Genomic DNA, 21,256 nt, shown 5'->3' on the forward strand with positions numbered 1-21,256 from the left:
TGTGCTTAATTTACTGGAGTCTGAATGTTTGATTTCTCAGGAGAGTACAATAAATTGGCTATATTGGAAATGTATTAGTAGAATAAAGTATTGGAGTTTTACTTCCTCACCAAACCTCATTTAAAAATTCCTTCCTTACACAGCTGATGTGGAAACAGGAGTTATATGTCCTGCTGCTGTAGTGAAGATACTTTAACTGGCACCAGAGAGTGGCTTTTCAAAATGTGAAACTTGTGGTGGGGTAGTGTGATCAACAGAACCTCAACACAACCCTCAGACTGTAAATCTTCTCTCCCCTTCTTTTAATGTCTTTTCATTACATAAGCAAGGTTTGAGCTAAATGAACTCTGAGGAGTAATCTTATTAACTAACTAATGACTGTTCGTAATAACATAATTGCATTCATCTGCCCTTTGCATCCCTGTTTTGAGCTGGATATTGTGGAGGTCAGTATTAAGGCTTTCTGGAATGGCAGCTGAATCTCTCGAGTCCTTAGTGGTGCTTCAAACCTGCTCTGTTTCTTTCACTTTAGGAGTTGAAGAAGGAAACAAAAGATGTGAAGGATATGAAGGAGGTGAAGGAATTAAAGGACACAAGGGAATCGGAGGCGAGGGAGGACTCCGTATTAATGCGCCGTTCATCGGGGAACGTAGCCAGCCTGGTTCAGAGGATCAGTACCTTCGGTATCCCAGCAGGGGGACTGGGGTTCCAGCCACGTACCGCCAAAAAGAGTGAGTGTCTCCCTGGTGCTCTCTCTCTGTTTTTCTGTGTCTTTGTCTCTGTGTGCCATCTCTGATGGGCTGCAGAAACTGGAACACGTTAACATATATTTTCCATGATTAATTCTGTGTTTTTATTAATTGAAGCTAAAGTAACTACTGATTGGCCAGACATTTGGTTTTTGTTAAATTTAGCAAGGCTACAGTGTGAATAAGATGTATCTAAGCATACCGAATAACCATAACCAAGCATAAGTCAAATTAGAGGCCATTATTTATATAGGTGAAATATGAAACATTTAGTGCTTTTCTGAGATCTGTATAGGTCACTGTGTTTAAGATACTGGAATTAAAACTGGGAATAACGTCGCTATAAGCTGAACCAGAGTGACTGTGATGAAGTGCACATATTGCTCACGACAAAAGAAAATTATACACCTAGAGATGCACTGATATTGAATTTCTTACTGATACCGATACAATAATCGATAATTAGGACCTAGTTGTGACCGATACCAATATTAATAACTGATCATTTTCACCTTTATACATTTTAAAGCAATTTCAAGCTATATATATGAAATGCAGTGAGTATAACACATGTGAATCTCAAAATATGGCAAATCTTAGAGATTGTTGAAGTATGATTTAAGAGGACTCCAGAGGGATGGGCCAGGAACACCAACCTGGAAGTTGCAGTACACCGAATAAGAACCACTTGTGTAAGGAAAAAATGAACAGTAGCTAGTAACTGATAGAAATGTCCATTTTTGTTTTTATTGGTATTTTGAAAATGTTGACAGTGAAGAAACTGCTCAATTATACACCAAGACAAACCAGAAAACCATGAAATCAAAACAGCCTTCACACTGTGTCTTTACCTTCCTTCCGTCACGTGGTACGTGATGTCAAACATTCCATTTCTTAGAGAACGTCGTCACTGAACTGGGCTATTGTGTTAACCCAAAACCAAGAAGCGAGAACAAAATCTTTTGGCCTGTTGGGCAATGTAGCTTGCACCTCCCATAATGCTATTGGGCGCTTACAGCTTCCTTCATCCAGCAGAGGCCAGTAAGGGCGCACTCTGGTCCTAATAAGAGTTGCTATTTTCATTTCCTCTAAAAATTGGCTAGCTCTGTATTTAGGAGAAATCTGCTTGAACACTGCTGCTAATATTGGCCAGGTATTGTTACAGCAGGGTGTTCTTGCATTGCTTGTTGTGAGCGCTAAAATGAATCAGAGAAAGTTGTCTTGTGTATAACTGGTGATGAAACAAAAATTCAAACTCCAAAGATGGGCATGTCTGACACCAGTCTGAATAAAACTGGTTACAGAAGTTGACTAAACCTTTTGAAAAGCCCTTTTTGTTTTAGGCCTTCAGGGTTGAACCAGGATTTTTTTTTTTTTTTACTTTTTGTTTTTTCTTACAAAGTCCCTTTGGCTTGGCAGAAGTCCCTTTTTCTTATTTTGTCAAATGCAGGCAGAGAGATGTTTGCAAACAGGAACATCAATGGAGCATGCTAATGTGCTTTGTCAGGAGTGTGAGTCATCAGAAAAAATGTGCCTTGACTGGGTGGGGTGTGGGTGTGTGTAGCTGCGTGTGTGTGGTTGCGTGTGTGTGTGGTTGCATGTGTGTGTGTCTGAGCTCCATTTCCTGCATCTTTTAATGCTTGCTCCTCAAGCCCTCTGTGGGCGGAGTGTGGGAGTCGACCATAACACTGAGATAGCGCTGTTGCGTCGGGGCCTGACGGCTCAGGGCTCTGTACATCTGTTACAGGAGTGAAGAAGCGGCAGTGTAAAGTCCTGTTTGAGTACGTGCCCCAGAATGAGGATGAGCTGGAGCTAAAGCCAGGAGACATCATCGAGATCACTGAAGAGGTGAGCAACGCTTGCCCAGCTCCACCTCATGCCAACACTCGGAACATATCCGCACACCACCCATCTATTCCTAATGTGGATTGTTTAATTCTTTGGAGAAGTACATGTCACGAGTTTGTTTGCTTGTCTAGACTGTACTGTGGTTAAATTGTACACGAATAATTCATTAACCATAATGTGATATTTATTGTGGTTATTAGTATACAGTAGTATGAAGCCAAACATTTGAGTTTTTACCCTTAAACTGATCTAAATTTGCTGCAACTAAGACTGATGTTCAGAACTCTTTTTAATTTCATAATCTTAATTTGTCATCCAATAAAGCTGCTTATTACAGCATACAGCTGTACATCTTATGGATTCTTAAAGTGAAGTTTCAACCCTAAGGAACCGCCCACATGGGCTGGGACAGTCTCTGGGGAGCAGTTAGTGGTGGCATTTCCTTTCTTGTTTTCTCCACCATTGTTTGGGGAGAGTGCCAGCGGTCTCTTGCACGGGAGCAGGGGCGGCTAATGCTGAGTGTGCGTCTCCTGTAGGTGGAAGAAGGCTGGTGGAGCGGAACCATGAACGGGAAGTCTGGTCTCTTTCCGTCCAACTTTGTCAAAGAAATCGAGACGAGCGAGGAAGGCGAGAGCGGCGAGCTCCTGGATGAGCCAGGTACCGTACTCTCCTCAATTAGGGCATGTCGCAGCATGCAGCAGCTGAACAGAGGCCTTCTGCTGGCTGTTCGTGTGTGCGTGCGTGCGTGCGCGCATGTGCACGTGCTTTGGACCTTGTTGCAACACACACACACACACACACACACACACACACACACACACACACACACACACACACACACACACACACACACACACACAGTTTTACCTCATTTAGGCTGTTTAGAGGAGTAAAGGTCCAGAGCCATTTTCTGTTGTCTAAGATTTTACTTTTCAGCGTGATCTGATCTAAAATCTATGATTTTATTTTTTAGCATTAGGGCTACTCACTGGGTAACCTTAAACAGAAACTAATTTGAAACCAGTAAAATAAATAAATAAATAAATCAATCAATAAATCAATCAATCTCAAATAATGGATAATATTATTACCACCCAGGATGAATGTTGCGTTAATAGAGGTTGCTTATTGTATTGACGTTTGTAATGTTTTTGAACATGTGCTCTCAAATATATGTTGATATGTGCTATGATCCGTCATATCAGCAACACATGATCTGTCTAGAAAGCCATCAATAGATTGCTGTGTGTGTGTCTGGGTGCTTGTGCTCACACTTCCTTGTGTGTTCAAAGATGGCAAAGATGAGATCACCAGCCCGGTTTCCCCATACCCTGGAAATGGGGTCATTGCACAGCCAAAAAAGGTGAGAGGAGTCGGCTTTGGCGATATATTTCGAGAAGGCTCAGTGAAGCTCAAGGTCCGACTGACATCAGAGAACGAGGAGAAGAAAGAAAAAGTAAGCTTGCTTGCATACTGTATCACCCGCTCTTTCACTCAAAGCAAGGTAGAAATGATCTCCTGGAGGCAGGCTGAATTGTCCCATGTACCCTTCAGGACTGCTAGTCATTCTCCAGTCATGAATCCAACTGAATTAAGCAGAATTAAGATAGAGGTATACTCTGCACTGTTTACATATGCATTGCACAGTTTGTTGCCTATGATGTTGCTCAAAAGCACCCTGTGTTTTCTCTGGGACCCCGAACACTATGACATCAGAGTAGTGTGATACAGCAGCAGTTTAGCCTCTCTGACATCACAGAAGTGTGATACAACAGCAGTTCCGCCTGTCACTATGACACCAACTAGTGTTATACAGCAGCAGTCCAGCGTGTGCCAGTGGAACGGCATGTTTCTGATACGTGACTGCGTGCCCTGGAGCATGCCAGGGTGATTACTGGTCTTACTGTATGACAGAGTGCAATGCCCGTGACTGCTTCTGTTCTGGGAACAGCGCACACACAGAGTTGTCAGCCCTGTGCATGGGTCAGCCCTGTCACGTCAGCTCCACCTTCTTAGTGATGTTTAGTAGTGTTTATCACGCCAATTCTCAACTGTTCTGCATATATACCTGCATGCATACATGCATACATACATACATACATACATACATACATACATACATACATACATGCATATATATGTATATGTGTGTTTCATTTATATTGTATTTAGTGCACTGAACACAGTAGTGTTCAACCAAGCAAAGGAGAAAATCAAAATAGGAGAAGTGAAACAGATTTTAAAAAACTTCTTGGGCTGTATTGTCATTAAAAAAAAACAAGTCAAAAAAGGTAAGCGCTACAGAAACAATATGAACTTGCTCACAAATTGAGAATATATTCTAATTTAATATAATCATTATTAATTGTTGGTAACTGTTTGGTTTACTCTCTTTTAGTTGCCTGTCATTTTCTCTTCACTTCTGCTGTGATGGTAGTGCGGGGCACATTGTTGCATTAAATCTGAACATTCACCACCTCATCCTTGATTCACTGTCGGTGCCAAAGCCTAAATCAATCCTACAAGCCCCAAAGCTTCATTGAATCATAAGTGATACATTGGACCGTCTCTGTTCTTTTGGGGGGTTACATCACTCATGTGGAAGATTTCTACTCGTTTGCTCCTCACCTCTCTCTTTCCCTTTTGTCTTTTCTTCCTTTGCTCTCAGCCTGAGGACCATCAGGATTTCAGAAACAAAGTGACTGAAAAATGGAATAATGTGGAATGAATAAATTAGAATCAATAATGAACCTGTTTCCTGTTTGGACTGAGCTTGCAGTGGTGTTTCCTTCTTTAGTTTAAAAAAATCTGCAACAGCACTAAAAATATCAAATTCTAACCAAATGCAGTTGGATTCTGCTTCAGAGAGCTGTGCTCCACTTTCCTAATGCATTGATTTACATATAGATTTGCCAGTAACCTAGAAAAGGTGTGTCTGTGTGTGTCTCTTTCTCTTTCTCTCGCGCTCTCTCTCTCACTTCCCATAGTAAACACGAACATTAGCTGAAGTGTGGAACTGGAGAGTTTGGATTGTTCAGTGTTTGCAACCGTGTGTGGTTACCGTGGCGCTAAACCCACATGTGCTTCTGCTTCATTCCAGCCACTCCCGTCATTACCACCTGCTGCTAAACCCACCCATTCCAGCACACCAGACGCCCATAAGGTGGAGAAAGATGGAGAGTGCAAAGGGAAAGGTGTGTTCAGCTGGGGTGTCTACACCCTTCCCAGCCGCTGTTGGAGGGCGGAACCCAACTCGGCTGCAGTCAGGACCTAGAGTGGCTTGCCAGTGAACCCAACACAATGGCTCTCCTAAAACTCAAAGTTTTAAAGCTCATAAATAAGTCATATTTGCTTTTTCACCCAAGAATTGGACTTGTGAAATTGAATAAACAACCATTTTTCTGTTTTATGTATTAAGTGGAAATAATTAACTGGGATGTTGTAATAGTTGGGATATGATCACTTCAGTGACAAATGCACTCTGAGTTGACAGTCATGATTATTTAGTTGTACTAACGCTTAGACTTGTCGTGGTTAGTAACAGCGATGCTGTAATTTGTTCTTTTGTGCTGTGCACAGTAAAAGAATATTGCAGGGCAACCTTCACTTACGAGGCTACAAATCTGGATGAGCTGGACATTAAGGACGGCGACATCATCCAGGTATTGAGTAAGGTGGGTGAATGATTGTGGACTGAGCCCTGAGAATCTGAGTAGCATTAAAGTGGTGGTTGGGTTTATTGTGCTCCCATGTCAAATGGGAAGTCCCCCATCTTCACAACACGTGCTTGCCCTGTGGGTACTGTTGCGATGGTGAGCTAAGACCCTGATGTTTGCTTGGATGTTTGATTTGGTCTAATTGCTCGATTTTAGTCTATTTAAGGTGTGCGTCTGCACCAGGCAATGTGGAATGTACACATGGAATCCTGTTGTTGTTCTGGGATTTTTCAGGGCAGCACCCACTAAGGTATTGCTAAGGAGTTGAGGTGTTGCTAAGGTGCTCCTCTTCCCCATGTAAAGCAGTCGGCTGGTGTTACGGCTCAGCGTCACCTGATCCAGCTGTCTGGCCAAGTTCCTGCAGCCGCTGTGGCGGTGTTTTGTATAAACGCAGGGCTTCCCGCAGAGGGGGGGACCTCTTCACCCTCTCAGGCAGTGAACAGTGGATGTGGGCTGGGAGGAAGATGGCAGCCTTTGTAGTGTCTAGTTTCCTGCCAGCATGAAGCATCCGTGGCTTTGGGCTCCGTCAGATTTGTAGTGCCAGCAGGAAGCGTCGGTGGTGTCCCAGGCTGGCTGACAGGAGACAGTCCGACTGGTGCAAAGGGGTGGGGGTGGTGGTGGTCTGGGACATGGTATTTAAAAAATGGCTTATAGGGGGAGAAAGTGGAAGATGAAAATTGCAGTCTAATTATTTAAGCTCTACTGCCACCTAGCGGTCAATATCAGCACAACAGTGGTAATTCCTCTTAAATGCAGGCACCATCAGTAGATTGTGCTAATCGCCTCAGTGGTATAATCTCAGACAGATCTGATCTGTCTTCTAATTTTTATTATTGAGAATGATGTCGGTCAACATTAAAGTGACGCGCCACTCCCTGACCTCGTGATATGTGACTACCTCAGGACACGGGGGAGCCGGGCTGGTGGAGAGGAGAAGTGGGCGGGAAGGAGGGAGTGTTCCCTGACAACTTCGTGGTGCTGATCTCAGAGACGGACAAAGAGGTAAAGCACAGCTGATCAGTGCTGCGTCATGTCATGTGTGCTCCCAGGTGCACAGCAGACAACACTACACAGCTCATTAGCCTATCCATGTTATTAGTGTCTGTTATCTAATCCTTTCAACTGTTCACTGCCTGCCTGTGTTTTCATGGTGCTATGTAAATGTATGTTAACATTGGAACTTATGTAACGTTAGTACTAGAATAATATATATTTATTTTGTATTTATTTATTCTTTTCAAATCTGCCCTTGCCATTTAACCTGCAGTTTTACAGTATTTATTTCATGTTGTGTAGGCACTTTAGGCTTCATTAAGCAGTCTTCCAAACAAGATCCAGAAGACATAAGGAACATTTTCGTGTGCATTTTTTTGATACCTTATGAAGTAAACAAAATGTTTGTTAATTTGTTTTCCTTCGCCTTTCATAAGCTTCCTCTAATACCTTGTTTACTGTGAAGCCCGTGTAATAACTTTCTTGATAGTTGCCCATTTATCATGTGATCTTCAGATCTACAAAGCTGACCGCATTGGAGTGATTTTATTCAGTCAGTGAGCTCACGCAGGGACACCAGTGTGGGCAGCTGCTCCAATGCCAAACACCAGTGAATCATGGAATGGGCATGTGACCCTGTTTTTGCCAAGTCTTCAGTGAACTGGCCACGTGACTTTGCTTTGATTGTGATTGTGAACGGCCTAATGGCTCACATTCAGAATCCTGGATAGGTGTATACTCCTGTCATTGGTGCAGAACTAAAAGTGACATCTGTCGCTGTGTGGAATACTACATGACATAGCAACAGATTTGCTTTGTAGGAAGTGCATTCTACTGGAATTTATAGAATGTTTACATGTGAATCAGCCCTTTTGATAACATAAACAAAAATAAAGTATGTTTAGTGTGGATGTTATGACGTTATCCACTTAACAACCCAACTAATTCCACCCATTTCACTGATGCTGAGAAGGAAAAGCTGGTTTGCCTCCCCAGTGCTATAGGTAGATCTTCTGGTGTATTCTGTATAATATCTGCCTCCTAGGACATGAGAGTGCTGTACAGGATTTCATCTACCTCTAATGGTGTTCTGTATTAACCTAGGTGCTTATAATGCTTATTCAAATTAAATATAGTGTTCTCTAAACTGGATAGTAGCAAAGTAGCTGCACTTGATTTCAGGGAGAGTCTTGAGATGCTTCACGTAGACAAAGTGCTTTTCGAATCTCAGGAGTAGCTTGTTTAAAGAGTCCTGGGGAAGAGCAGAACTGTGCAAGATCCGATGCTCAACAATCAGGCAGTGGAGAGACGGTGTAGAAATCTACTTGTTGTCCCACGTTCTGTTTTCTTTAGAGGATGAAGAAGCTGGTTTCTATTCTTTGGCCTGTTGCCTGTTGTCAGAAAGCTCCCACTCAGGTCTGACCTTAACGATCTTGTGTGTGACGTCAGGAGGGCCTGCTGCACAATGCGTAGGCCCAGTACGAAACCCCCCCCCCCCCCCCCCGACTGCTTTATTCTCACCATTTATACTCTTAATGCATCTCAGTTTGAACAAACTAATTTGTGTCGATTTGGTCAATGTTCGTTTGCTGTCCTTGTTCTTCCTTTTTACCAGGATCGATGTCTTGTCCACACTTTCATCTGTGCATTGTTGGGTTTTCCTGGATCTTTGTATTGCTGTTATGTTGCTCCATATCCAGGTTCCCCTTTAATGTTCAACCATGTTTCTGTTATTTAAGTGGATTTTTTATTAAATTGAACTGTAGGTCATTTTCATTAAAAGCTTCCTGCATTGTGTCAGGAAATAAGGGCCACTGCAGTTCAGAGCAAAGCTCAGGATGAAGGCCAACGTCACCACCGCACATCAGCACACAGCCATGAGTTAGAGTTAAGATTCAGCACACGGCCGTAAAAGATATAGTTCCGTTGGCCATAAACATGAGGGATGTTGGTCTTTGGGGATGAGAGAGGTGCTAAATAAATGAAGTTTAATAATAATAATATAATAATAATAATAATAGTTATAATGTAATTTATTTTTGGGCTTGGTCTCTAAGGGCCTTTTAATCGCTCCCACAATGTGTTCAGTATGCACCTCACGATCACCTCACACAAACCTAACACACAGCTCACACACTCCTCACACTCTGCAAGAACCATCAAGTGCACAGTTGATTTCAGGGTTTAATGCTTTGGTTTGGTGAGCTCTTGGTGATTTTGGCTAGTATTTCCAATAGTTGTCTATAAGTAGTTATTAAGGTTTACTCAAGTATTCACTTGAAGTATTTTTGAAATCCTTGGCACAAATGTTAAAAAAAATAGCACATGGTATATACAGGATGAACTCTGTTTAATTAAATGACCTCTGCTTAGTTAAATGGGTTTTATATATGTATTATATATATATATATATATATATATATATATATATATATATATATATATATATATATATATATATATATATATATATATATATATATATATATATAATTTTTAACATTTTTTTTTCTGTTTTCTACAGAAACCAAAGAAGCCAGCTCCACCATCCAAATCCACAGGTATGATGGAACTCTGCATGTTTCTTTCTCTCATCCACACACACCCACATTTGAAGCTGCATTAAAGCTGCATTTAGCCTTGCTAAATGAAAGTTCATAGAACCTCTTTACAGTTTTCCTTTTTAAAGCCCTCATTCCTACAGCTGCACTGGTGTAGCTGTAGCTGTTGAGCATTAGAGACTCTCGTTGAAGGCTTCACTGGAGGCAGTGCTTGGGCGCTTGGCCTATCCAAACTCCTTCAGCTGCCACTTCACCTCCGGCTAAAAGGGAATCTGCTAGACGGGGCCAGGGAACCTTGACCAGAAGAGGATGTTCTCTATGCTGAGTTTATTTATCGATTCAGGCAGCAGTTTCCTGGTAACATTCTGTCATACGGTGGAGAGGAATGCAGTGGAGAAATCAGCATTTTATTATCAAACGCACCTAGCAGACAGGCAGTGTTTCATCATGTCTGCTAGGACCTACTGAAAATCCTAGCAGCCTTTCTTTTCTGAGTGTGTTTCATGTCATTTAGTGTGCAAGGACAACTGTTTAAAAGCTTGTTTGAAGGAGTCCTTCATCCAAGACTGTGGCCAAGGCTGAATAATTGCTAGTTGACAGGCGGTGTGATCTCTAGTCTCTCAGGACTACGCCATCTTTCACTAATGGCAATGCTCGTTTCTGGTTCGTTGATGAGTTCCCCCTGAGGTTTTTCTAGACAAATTTGTGCACCATGTCCTAATAAAAATGCTCTGTTCGACATAGTCAGCCTGACTGTCTGCCTTTGGGTTTTCTTTAATTTCCTGTAACACTTGAGGCTTATCATCGTTTCTTCTTGAACCAGTTTGTACCTGTTCCAGTGCTTGACAGCTGTGAGCAGAATGACTTCTCTTCTCAAGCTGGAGGTGGTGGTTTCCCCAGTCCTGCCCTGCAGTCTTCAGGGCATGCTGTGGTTTAGCTGCCGTTGTTGTCGCTGCGTTGTCACGCGCTCTGTCGTGGTCTCAGCTCCTCTGTAAGCTTGCAGAGAATTGACTAGATTTCTGGAGCCGTCTGTTCTGCCCACACAGGAAGCTGACTGTGTGTGCCTGCACCTTTCCTGAGTTGCGTCTTTGTGTGTTCTTTGTTCTGTTGTTTGTTGTGCACGTACACGGTCTCTGTGGCACTGCATTCAAGAGCGAGAGGGAGGGGAGGCCAGCTAACGCACAATGTTTCGCTTTTCAGTCTCCAAGCCAGAAGTCCCAAGCAGTGACAAGAAACCCACACAGACACGGCCCGAAGATAAAGGTAAGACAGGTGGGCTCCTGAGACGTTGGCCTTCTCGAGTCTCTGGGCCCCTGCCTGCTATAGCATCCTCTCTGACTGCTGCATAACCACCATATAACCCCAGTGGATCATCAAACTATACAGTGTTTACCTTTTCTCATTTTGGGCTCTATTACTACCTCATTGGAGATGTTATTGTTAGCTCCTTTACCAGGACAGAAGGTATGCTATATCTTGAGTGTAGTATTTGAGTGTAAAGTTTCTCAACATTTCAGAGGCATATTGTGCCGATATATTGTCACTGGCACCATTTACTAGGATGATTTGGATATTGGCATTGCATATGTGCAACAGTAGATGCAGTGGGCGTTGGTGCTTCTGCCGTTCTAAAGATCCAAAGTGAGTTTGTGTGTGGTCGCGGTATAAGAATTATAATTTGAGTGGAATTGAAACTGTGCTATTAGAGCTTTATCTCGAGCATGTGTGTTAATGCTACATGAATGAAGCTGTTTTTTGTCATGCAAGATGCTTGATATCACAGAAAAAGAAGCTCAGTTCTGCAGAGGCAGCTGCTGCGATATGTGTATAGATAGTCATTAAGGGTGTGTTCATACTTGTACTTCGGCTCCCTTGGTCTGGATCAAAGAAGAAAATGATACATTGTTAGAATGTAGTCCTGGTTTTGTTAGCTTTCACACTCTCAAATTTACAATGGAACCAAAAATAAGTTTAAAAAAAACAAAACAAAACAAAACAAAAACATGGCACATGTATGGTACAGTCTGTGGTCTTAATACACTTATCGGGGTTACACTTGGTGGTATATTTACCATCTGGAAACACAGTACAGGTGATAAAAGAATCAAACCAGTGCTGTAACTTCCTCCGCTGCACGTACCAAAGAAGATGCGCTGCAACTAGAAGACGATGTCCATTTCCGATGCCTCTGCCAAACTATAATGCAAAGCTTTTTTTCAGTTTTGTTTTTGTTTTTAATGCACTCTGTTCTTTTGCGGTGTGTTTAATGTTGGATCTTGTGACATCACATCCTGTGTTTGGTTTTTTTAGATGCCTTTGGTTTGTATTGTGTTCATACTTGGCATGACTCGCACCAGAATTATTTTAGACATGAACTGAGACACCTGCTCAGGCGGTCTCAGTTTGCTTATTTGGTGCGCACCAGAGATTGAAAGGAACTTCTTACTTGAAGGAAGCGCACTAACAGAGAAATTGCACAAGGGTACATTTTAATCGAACCAAAGCTACCAAGTTTTGGTATTTTGGATATTTTTTCCCTGTCAGTGGGGGAAGTGGGGTAGACAGAGTTCTTATTTCCCCTGAATAAATATGGACTGATTAATAGTCATCATCTGCACAAAGATGACACCCCAGTACACAAAGCCTTGGGTAGACTTGGAGATTATACTACGTGCTCAGTGTGTTGAGGCTTGAAAATGAAGAAAAACTCCCTTACTCAAGGGAAATCTTTTATTTAGACAATTATCACAGTTGAGATGACGAACACTTGAACACTGTTCAGTTGGACATATGTTAGAGCCAGCAAGCACACAGCCCGTTTCTAAGGTCATTCCAACAACATAACAGGAGTATATTCAAACATAACAGCAAAGGCTGAAGCGCTGCTGAAAAAGCCGCACTGTTTACAACTACTTCTGGCTTTCCATTGGTCACTGAGAACGCTAGAGATATCTGAAGGTGGTTCTCCATCCTTAACTTTTTCCCTGGACCACAGCCTTCCGGGTCTCTGATGTGCTCAGTTGGGGATAAAAGCCTACCCTCAGATCCCATGGCATCCATTATTCTTAATTTTATCTTTATATGATTTTGTGAACTTTAATAGAAAATATAAAGGATATGATCATTTATTGATTCTTAATTTGTTATTTTAATTAAATTTATTATCTAAATTAGAATTATTTAAATCTAATTTATTTGAGTATCTTTAAATTAACTTTTAGTTAATTTTAACTTTACAAATGCAAATTATCTTAATAATGTTTTATTTGTATTTTTTGGCAAAGACCTTCCAGAGGTGACAGATCTTGAGATGTACTAAACTTTATTGTACATCTCTATCTGATGTGAAGCACTTTGAATTGCCACTGTGTATAAATGATGCAATACAAATAAATCTGCGCTACCCTGTCCTGCCCATTCCTGCCCCATCCTGCCCTGCTCGAGAGGCTCCTGTGCCGTTGCCTAGCTGCTGGCGTGGCGCAGTTGTGCTGTGTGAGGGGGCGAGACGTCCCTGAGCACATCCACAGCATCGTCCCATCTCTCGCTTCAGTACAGGATGACATGCGATAAAACGGTGGCAGTCTGAGTGTTTTAGAACTCACTTTCTGCAGTAGCGGTTTTGTTAAAGGTTTCCTGCCAGTGAACTTTACCTTAAAAGGACTGTTCACTGTATTGTTTGTGATGACTGAAGAGGGGTTTTTTTTTGTTGTTTAAAATGTTGACGGGTTTCTCTCAACTCCCTGAGAAATCCAGACTAATTCAGCATAGTCCTTGGCATTTTTTATTTATTTATTTATTTTTACAACATGAGCATTTGTTGGCTTCTGAAATAACTGAGTCACGTACAGAGGAAAGGAGGCTTCTGGCACAGGCACTCTGTTAAAGTTCTCACTACCCGAGTCTGGGATGCGAGTGTGTACGTGCATGCTTGTGTGAGTGTGTATGTGTGAAAGTTCTCCTGTCAGTGAATATCACTGGTTCAACTATACACCGAATAAAACCCTGCAGGTATACTGCACCAGGTTTTAATGTGCTGCTGCTTCTGCATTACAATTATAGTTGTTGTTGTTGTTACTTTTATTAATTATTTGTCTGTATTACCAGCATTACTTTCATTGTGTCTTTTTATTCCTGTTATATAATTCTGCTTTGCACTTTGAAAGTTGGCATACAAATAAATTTAAAGAGTAAATATATTTCTCCTTCATCAGTTCAAATGTAATATTGAGGATGACCGGTTTACTTAGACTAAATAATAAGTGCAATTAATAAAATGACAAACTTTTGTTAATGATGAATGATCCACTTTCATGTTAATGGTGTTTCTTCTTTACAGTGGACAGGGCTGTACCCGAGAAGCCTGCCAAGGCTGCTGCCCCCATCGTGCCCCCAAAAAAGCCTATCCCGCCACCGGGCCGAGGGCTGCCCCGCCCAGTCACCGTGAAGCGGCCCGAAAAGCCGCTGACTCCTGCACCGGCAGTGAAGTAAGTGACACGGAACGTCGCTGAAGGATGGATCTTTTTCTGCTTCGTTAAACAGTTTGACCTGCCAGGACTGCCAGGAGGTGATTTGGTTAGTGTGCAGCAGGCCAAAGGCAATCAAAGCAGACGAAAATAAGTGGGGTTGCCAGGCGCACTCAAGAATATATGAAGTCAGGTGATCAGTGACCATCTTTCAGCATGTGTCTGTCATCTGTCTCAGCAGGCACAATGGAGAGGTTCTTCAGATTCGACCAAAGTCGGAATTGGAACCACCATTACCCAGCAAACCAAAAACGCTGTCAGGGGACTGGGGTGAGAAGAATGCAGACACAGGTATGTCACTGTTGTGTACATGAAGAATCCATCAAACCACCCACACTTGCTTTTCTTCGCAACTGGCTTGTTTGAGCTACATATGAGCAGTGATCTATGCAGTGTCAGACAAGACCTTGTGTTTTCCACCATCAGTCCAGTGTAGCTCCTAATTTACGTCAGTGATGACCACTGGCAAGGGGGTGGGGGGTGTAGTAGAGTGGTGGAGACCAGGAGAAGGCTGGATGCTCGGCTCCAGTAAGAAGACGCAAATCAGAATTGCTTTGTGGTCCAGGCGTCGTTTGGGCATTAAGACCAAGCTGAAAGCTGCTAAGTGTTTTCATGGAAATGTTTCAGGTCACCAGCTTATCACGTCACATGCTGTAATTCTGTACTGTAGGGGGCATCTTCAGGAGCAAAGCTTTTATTCTTCACACTTGGAGTTCCAAATTAAGAAAAAAAAAAGCCATGTCTCAGCACCTAAATGTCAGGTTACATCATGCCACATTACTTGTGGCCTATATGTCTCATGTCCAAACAAATCAAAAGCATCAGCAATTGGCTCCCCCTTGAAGAATCTTTCTCTACAGTAGTTCTCTTTAATAGCAAAGTCCAGTCTGGTGTGTTTACAGCTGTATACATGTAACATATGCTGTCCATAGTCAATAAGCACATCTAATCTACTGGTTCTTATTTGATTGTAATGGTGCATTATCAAATATAGTTCAGGTTTAAGATTCTGAATGTGCCTGTATACTAGAGCTGTTGCAGGCACACATGTGTTTGTTAGGCACAAGCAGAAGAAAAGTCAAGATTGGTGTGAAACTGGTGTATTCCTTTCGTTTTATACATAGGGTTGCCACGTTTTCAACAAGCCAAAACTGGCCATTCCTATTCTATTAGACTCACCACTAACATGTCTTCCACCTGTACATTGTGTTTGACTTTGTGTGTTGACTTTGCCTGCTGATGTTTGATTGGCCTAAAAGTACACATGGGAGGAGGAAGAGAAGATTGTTCTGCACGTTTGACTCCATGCATAATCCACATCTTCATACAGGTATAGTTGTCCGTGAGAAACGGAATGATCTACCTGTCTTGCTGCTTTACTAGATCTCTTGAGTTTCGATGATGTCTCCTCTACCTCGGAGAAACTGTCTCACCCAACTGCAAGCAGACCAAAGATGCCTGGGCGACGTCTACCAGCCCATTTCAGCCCAGGCCAGTCGGTGAGTGAAGGCTGAAGCGTGTTCCAGCTAAGTGCCCTCAGCCCTTAGGAGATATTGGGTCAAACGAGTGATGCCAGTACATGGCTGAAAATGTTAAGTCCATAAGAACAGTAGCCTGAATTCACTGGCAATTCTTGGCCAACATTGCCAGCCTGTAAACACGATCTCCATGCTTGCATCGAGCAGCGCTATCGCTTCTCATTTCCGCTGCTAGCAGTGACGCACAAGACGACAAATGTGTGCCACATCTTAATCCTAGCGCTTACAGCAGTCAAGGTCATGTTTGCAAAGGTGGTTCAAATGAAGGACAGATAATTAGTTGTTGTTGTTACATTAATACAAACAAATGTGACAAATAAGGCATTTGTCAAAGCAAGTGAGCCTGATGCGTGCCTCATTATAACATGGGTCAGATTTGCCTTTTTTTTTCCACTTAATTAAAATGGCATACCATAAGATCAGTGAAGTATGTTCTATTAAATATAAACTATATTTATTAAACTCTATTTTTGATATTGTGATAATCTATTGTAGCCATATTTACCATCCCCAGAAGACGAACTCGTCTAGTTGTGCAGTTTGTGTACCCACTTTAGAAGGTTCACACGTTACATAACCATCAGGATAAAGCATCTGTGTGTAATGTCTCGGATTAAGTGCTGTTGCACTGACAGGCAGCCGAGCCTGGGAAAGAACCTCCAGGCAGATCAAACGAAGTGAGAATATCTGGAGGTGTTGTGGCTACTGCCTCGCCACCCACAGGTGAGCTAGCCGTTTCCACGCTCTGTAAATGCAGTCTGGTTTTTTTTCTCTCTCTCTCTCTCTCTCTCTCTCTCTCTCTCTCTCTCTCTCTCTCATAAAGCCGAACAAGGAAGGCACTGAGAAAGCTGTGAAAACAGAAGAGGAGGAAATGGCCAAACCAAAATCCTCCGAAACCTGGAGGGTAGGCTGATCTGCATACTACCGTTGAGCCCTTTAGTTAAACATATTCCACTTCTATAACTTTGACTTTCTGCCATGGAGTTACCGTGTACAAACATTTCTACATCACAAAGCTTTGATTTAGACGGGCCAAGGGGGGATAGTGGTCTCTTTCTAATGTCATCATCTTGATCTGATGTCATCTTTTCTGAAATCCTTTCTTTTTATACTTTCTTGTGCATCCTGTTATTGGTTTCTGCTGACTCAGATGAAGCACAAGCCCCTCAGGACTCGACATTAAACTTTGCCATCCTTCATGTTATACTTGCCGAGGGCAGGCTCAGACACTGCATGATATTTCATCAGTTTCAGACATAAGACAGCTAGACCTCAGAGGAGCTTGTGAAACTGGATGTTGCCTGAAATAATACTCAAAATGCTCTTTTGACAGTGTGAGCATGTTAAAATGTGAACATCTCAACATCTTGTATATCAAGATAAGAAAGGAAGACTAACTAGAAATAGGTTTATAAAGGGATATTCTTCTGCTTATATGGTTTTAAAACAACAAAAGCAACAGAGATTAACGGTAAAGTTTATGCCAATCAATTTTAACTGCGCTAAACATGAAGAAATTAGCATCACTTTAATGACAGTGCTAACTGTCATTGTTTTAAAGTCACCTTTAGCATCACATGGTTAAACTGCTTCATCAGAGACATACTTTAGGCACTAATTTTGCTACCTTTGGAGGGATATCCACCTCAAGAATGAACTTAATTTGTTCTTCAGAGCAACTCTGACCTTATGCACTCACACATCTGTTTTCCTATAATGAATATGGTCTCATTGCAGTGTCAGTCAGTAATCAAATGGAGTTGCTAATCAAACATTCAGTGAAGTGAAATAATCTCTGTAAATGAAGCAGCAAAGCCTTTATGGGTGAACCATTGGAGCATCCCTCATTTCCTGCTTCATAGTAAGGTCACCCAAGTTCATCTTTTAATAAGACATAACTAAGCATATTTAATTCAAATGGCATGTTAGGGCGTTTGTATCTAACTCGTCTCATGAAGCCTCATGAACTCTGTGTGTCTCTCCGCATCTGAACAGGCATCTCCCTCAGTACTACCTTCAGCTACTGCATATAAAGCTGCCCCCGACCCCGCTCATAATCCCACTTCCAGCCCCACCCCTGAGCCCAAGGCAAAGGCGGAGGCAGAGGTGGAGGAGGAGAGAGGAGTCGACCTGGAGGAGCTCAGGACGCAGATGAAGGACCTGGTGCTCTCCGTAGAGTTACTGAAGACACAGCAGGCGTAAGGCGGAGCTGTAGTTGCCTCCAGTTTTGATAGATGGAGTCAGCCAACCTTGCTAAATTTATTGTACATTTTTTACTGAAGAGTAGCTGAAAAGATCTTTACAATGTCTGTCCGTCTTGTAGCCACCAGTCGAAGTTAGCTGGCTAAGGTAGCATGTACATAGTGACGTTTTACTAATAAATCTTTGCCTCTTCTTCACGATGCAGAGCAGGGCCAGGCTAATATAGGCCCATCCCTTTAGTGAAAATCCAGTTTCATTGGTCAGATCTCCTGTCATTTTGCTAATAGACTTGTATTATAGAACCCTTCTAAATATCACAGGAAGGGGCATGTAGGCACATACACAGCAGTGAGTCCCTGCAGCCAAACTAATGAGCAGTTTGAATTAGTATCACTCACTGACAGAAATGCTTCCAATAGTAACCAAGAATATATAAAGAAGCCTACATAAACAGGATGATTTTTATTTTACTTTATTTTATAATTATACACACATGATTATACCTAGATTATTTATATTATTATTTCAATCCACTTTGGTGTTGGCCATTAGAAGGGCCTTAAGGCTGTGTGTATGAAGGATGTAACCTGAGCTTGTGCTCACTGCAGGAGAGAGCTTTCTGAGATTCGGAATGAACTAGAGGAGGAGCGGGCCAAGCGCGTGGCACTACAGGTGAATCAGCCCTTGTCCTTAAGCTCTGACTCATCACGCAGGGCTCAGCATGGGATCACACAATCACAAAGAGAATGCAACCTTCCAGGCTAAGTGGCTAAACAAAGAAAGCCCATTGTTAATATCATTATTTATGTCATTATTAATATCATTGTTTATATCATTATCGAGAGTGATTTTGAAAAAAAAAACGGACTCTAAATGAAAGAACAGGCAGTCACTGACCTAAAGGACCATAATTTAAAGGATGTGAATGGTTTACTTGTATTTTCTTTGTAGGTAAATAACAGATTCAGAATCCTGTTCTACTAAGGCTGCTACTAGTGTAGAGCAGCAGTGCCTGGAACAGCGTTTGAGGTTTACTTGGAGCTTTGATAGTGAGGAATAGACAGTTGATAATGTAAACAGAAATCGCCACAGATGAGTGTGTGTTTGTGGTCTTGGTTGTTTTTTTGTGCACTCAACCTTACAGTTTTAAAAACAAGTTATTTCCTTCCCCATTTTGCAGCTGGAGATAGAAAAATGCAAAAAACTGGTACAATCAACGTGAGGTCGGCTGATGTCACTGAGAAACCCCTCATCATCGTAGAGTCGCTGGTGGACCACTCCGCCCTCCTGTCCCTGCCCGAGGCAGACATTCCTATTCTCCTTGTTGTCACTGACCAATCCCACAAATTGTAATATTTACATTTGCACATAATGAGGTTTTTAAGGTAAAGAAAGGTTTAATTAAGACAGATGTATGTTCTCTCTCTCTCTCCCTCTGTCTGTTTGCCAACAATGATTGAGGCCTTAATGTGTACTACTGTGCTGGATATGTGGTCTTCACATTAATCTAGAATTGTGCAAGAATTTGTGATTTAATACTACTGAAGCTGTATAAAGTGATGGACAGAATTATTTTGTTTTTCTTATTTTTATGACATGGGGTAGTTTTTTAAGATATGATTACAGCAATAATCTATCCGCATTAGCCTCTTTAGATGAACGTGGGATATGATGTACTTCTGTCGCTATAGTTGTAGTGTATTCTGTTGCTACAGTTGTAATGTATTCTGTTGCTATGTGAAAAGGGAGATTCGGGCCTTTCGTTGTTCTTTAACATTCCTATCCAGGGAGACACTATTGTGCCTGTTTTACAAGCGTTAATACTGGGAGCTCTCATTTATATGCTTAGAATTTATATTTATATATATATATATATATATATATATATATATATATATATATATATATATATATATATATATATATATATATAAATAAAATATTTATTTTATGGTCTAGTAATTGCAGGAAATGAAAATTTCTATATTGATTATGTATCTTTATTACATTTGGAAGAAACTCCATCCTCAAAAAGCATAGTTCTGTAAACAGTAGCTCATCTGACATATAAACGCACCGGTGGTTTATTGGTGGACCTTTTCTTTTAATTCCCTCATGATGATTCATGTGAACCTCCCCACTTAATGCTCTGATTATGGCCAAGCCTATGCTATTCCTCTGAGAACCTGCACATGGCTTTGGGTCCTCTGTATAGCAGATCAGACAAGCTTGCTTTGCCCCATAATGGTCCAGTTCAGTGTGATTTCTACATTTAGAACCAGTTTTGAGTGGTCAGACATTCCTGAAAGACTCGTGGTTGCTGTGTGAACTAGTGCCATGGCAACCATCCTGCAGTGCTCCAAACACTGCTTTTATTACCTCATGAAGTTCCACTCTACTCCAGTTCCACCTGTGCCTGCTGCAGACCACAGTAAATTACTATTGAGTGCTTTTGCTTGCTTGCACAATCTCTCCATCTAAATAATGTCTTTCCTTCTTTTAACTCAGTTTGACATTTCTAAATCCCATGCACTGTGGATGCTTTAGCAGCCACCACCACCACACACTTGGTAGGAAGACATTGTTCATGTAATGACACTCAATTTTTTTTTTTTTTAGTGATCATTTTTCATTTGGGTGCACTGGAAGTGCACTTCCACCACAGTTTTTTGTGCTGCTGCAAAAGATAGAGGTGTGTATGCATTCTGTATCAGGGACCATGTGACTGTGTGCCTGCTTCTATGAAAGTGCATGAGCATCTGTGCGTGTGTGAATGAACGTCTACAAACGTGTGCGTTATTGTGTACAGGTGATCTTGCCAACTGAGCAAGATGACGTCTTAGTCCCTACAGCAATAAACAAAGCAAATGTGTCTAATCTATGTCCAATCCAGGTGAAATGAATATTCTGGTAATTGTGTCCTTTCCATTTTACATATTCTGTTCAGTTTTATCTAGTCTATAAATGACCTGAACACATTCCTTTTTTGTTTTGAAAGGATATGGGAAGCTGTCGTGTATACATTAAGCATCTCTCCAAGTGATCTTGTTTACATGATTTTGAACTGAATTGCATGAATTTAGATTGTTTTTCAAACTGAATAAATATCACCTTTATTTACAGATA

The 21,256-nt window shown here is 41.6% G+C and overlaps 1 protein-coding gene across 7 annotated transcripts in view; it reads left to right on the top strand.

Annotated features, from left to right (window-relative positions):
- The window catches only part of cd2ap (CD2-associated protein), a 31,614-nt gene extending 10,358 nt beyond the window's left edge, over nt 1–21,256 (top strand). Inside the window, exons 3-18 of one of the 7 annotated variants that reach the window (XM_027028216.3) lie at nt 533–731; nt 2,476–2,597; nt 3,134–3,254; nt 3,890–4,053; nt 5,698–5,791; nt 6,177–6,271; nt 7,217–7,315; nt 9,831–9,867; nt 11,068–11,130; nt 14,204–14,351; nt 14,572–14,681; nt 15,774–15,889; nt 16,752–16,832; nt 17,924–18,126; nt 18,739–18,802; nt 19,311–21,256. In XM_027028216.3, the coding sequence (XP_026884017.3) occupies nt 533–731; nt 2,476–2,597; nt 3,134–3,254; nt 3,890–4,053; nt 5,698–5,791; nt 6,177–6,271; nt 7,217–7,315; nt 9,831–9,867; nt 11,068–11,130; nt 14,204–14,351; nt 14,572–14,681; nt 15,774–15,889; nt 16,752–16,832; nt 17,924–18,126; nt 18,739–18,802; nt 19,311–19,352 (1,758 nt within the window). In that variant the 3' untranslated portion in view covers nt 19,353–21,256. Of the gene's footprint in view, nt 1–532; nt 732–2,475; nt 2,598–3,133; nt 3,255–3,889; nt 4,054–5,697; nt 5,792–6,176; nt 6,272–7,216; nt 7,316–9,830; nt 9,868–11,067; nt 11,131–14,203; nt 14,352–14,568; nt 14,682–15,773; nt 15,890–16,751; nt 16,833–17,923; nt 18,127–18,738; nt 18,803–19,310 lie in introns of all 7 variants that reach the window. The other 6 variants (XM_027028218.3, XM_027028215.3, XM_081717637.1 and 3 more) reach the window with 6 other exon arrangements.

This window comes from Electrophorus electricus, chromosome 7, assembly GCF_041902795.1.
Source record: "Electrophorus electricus isolate QZ-2024a chromosome 7, ASM4190279v1, whole genome shotgun sequence".
In the NCBI taxonomy this organism is placed as follows: Eukaryota; Metazoa; Chordata; class Actinopteri; order Gymnotiformes; family Gymnotidae; genus Electrophorus; species Electrophorus electricus.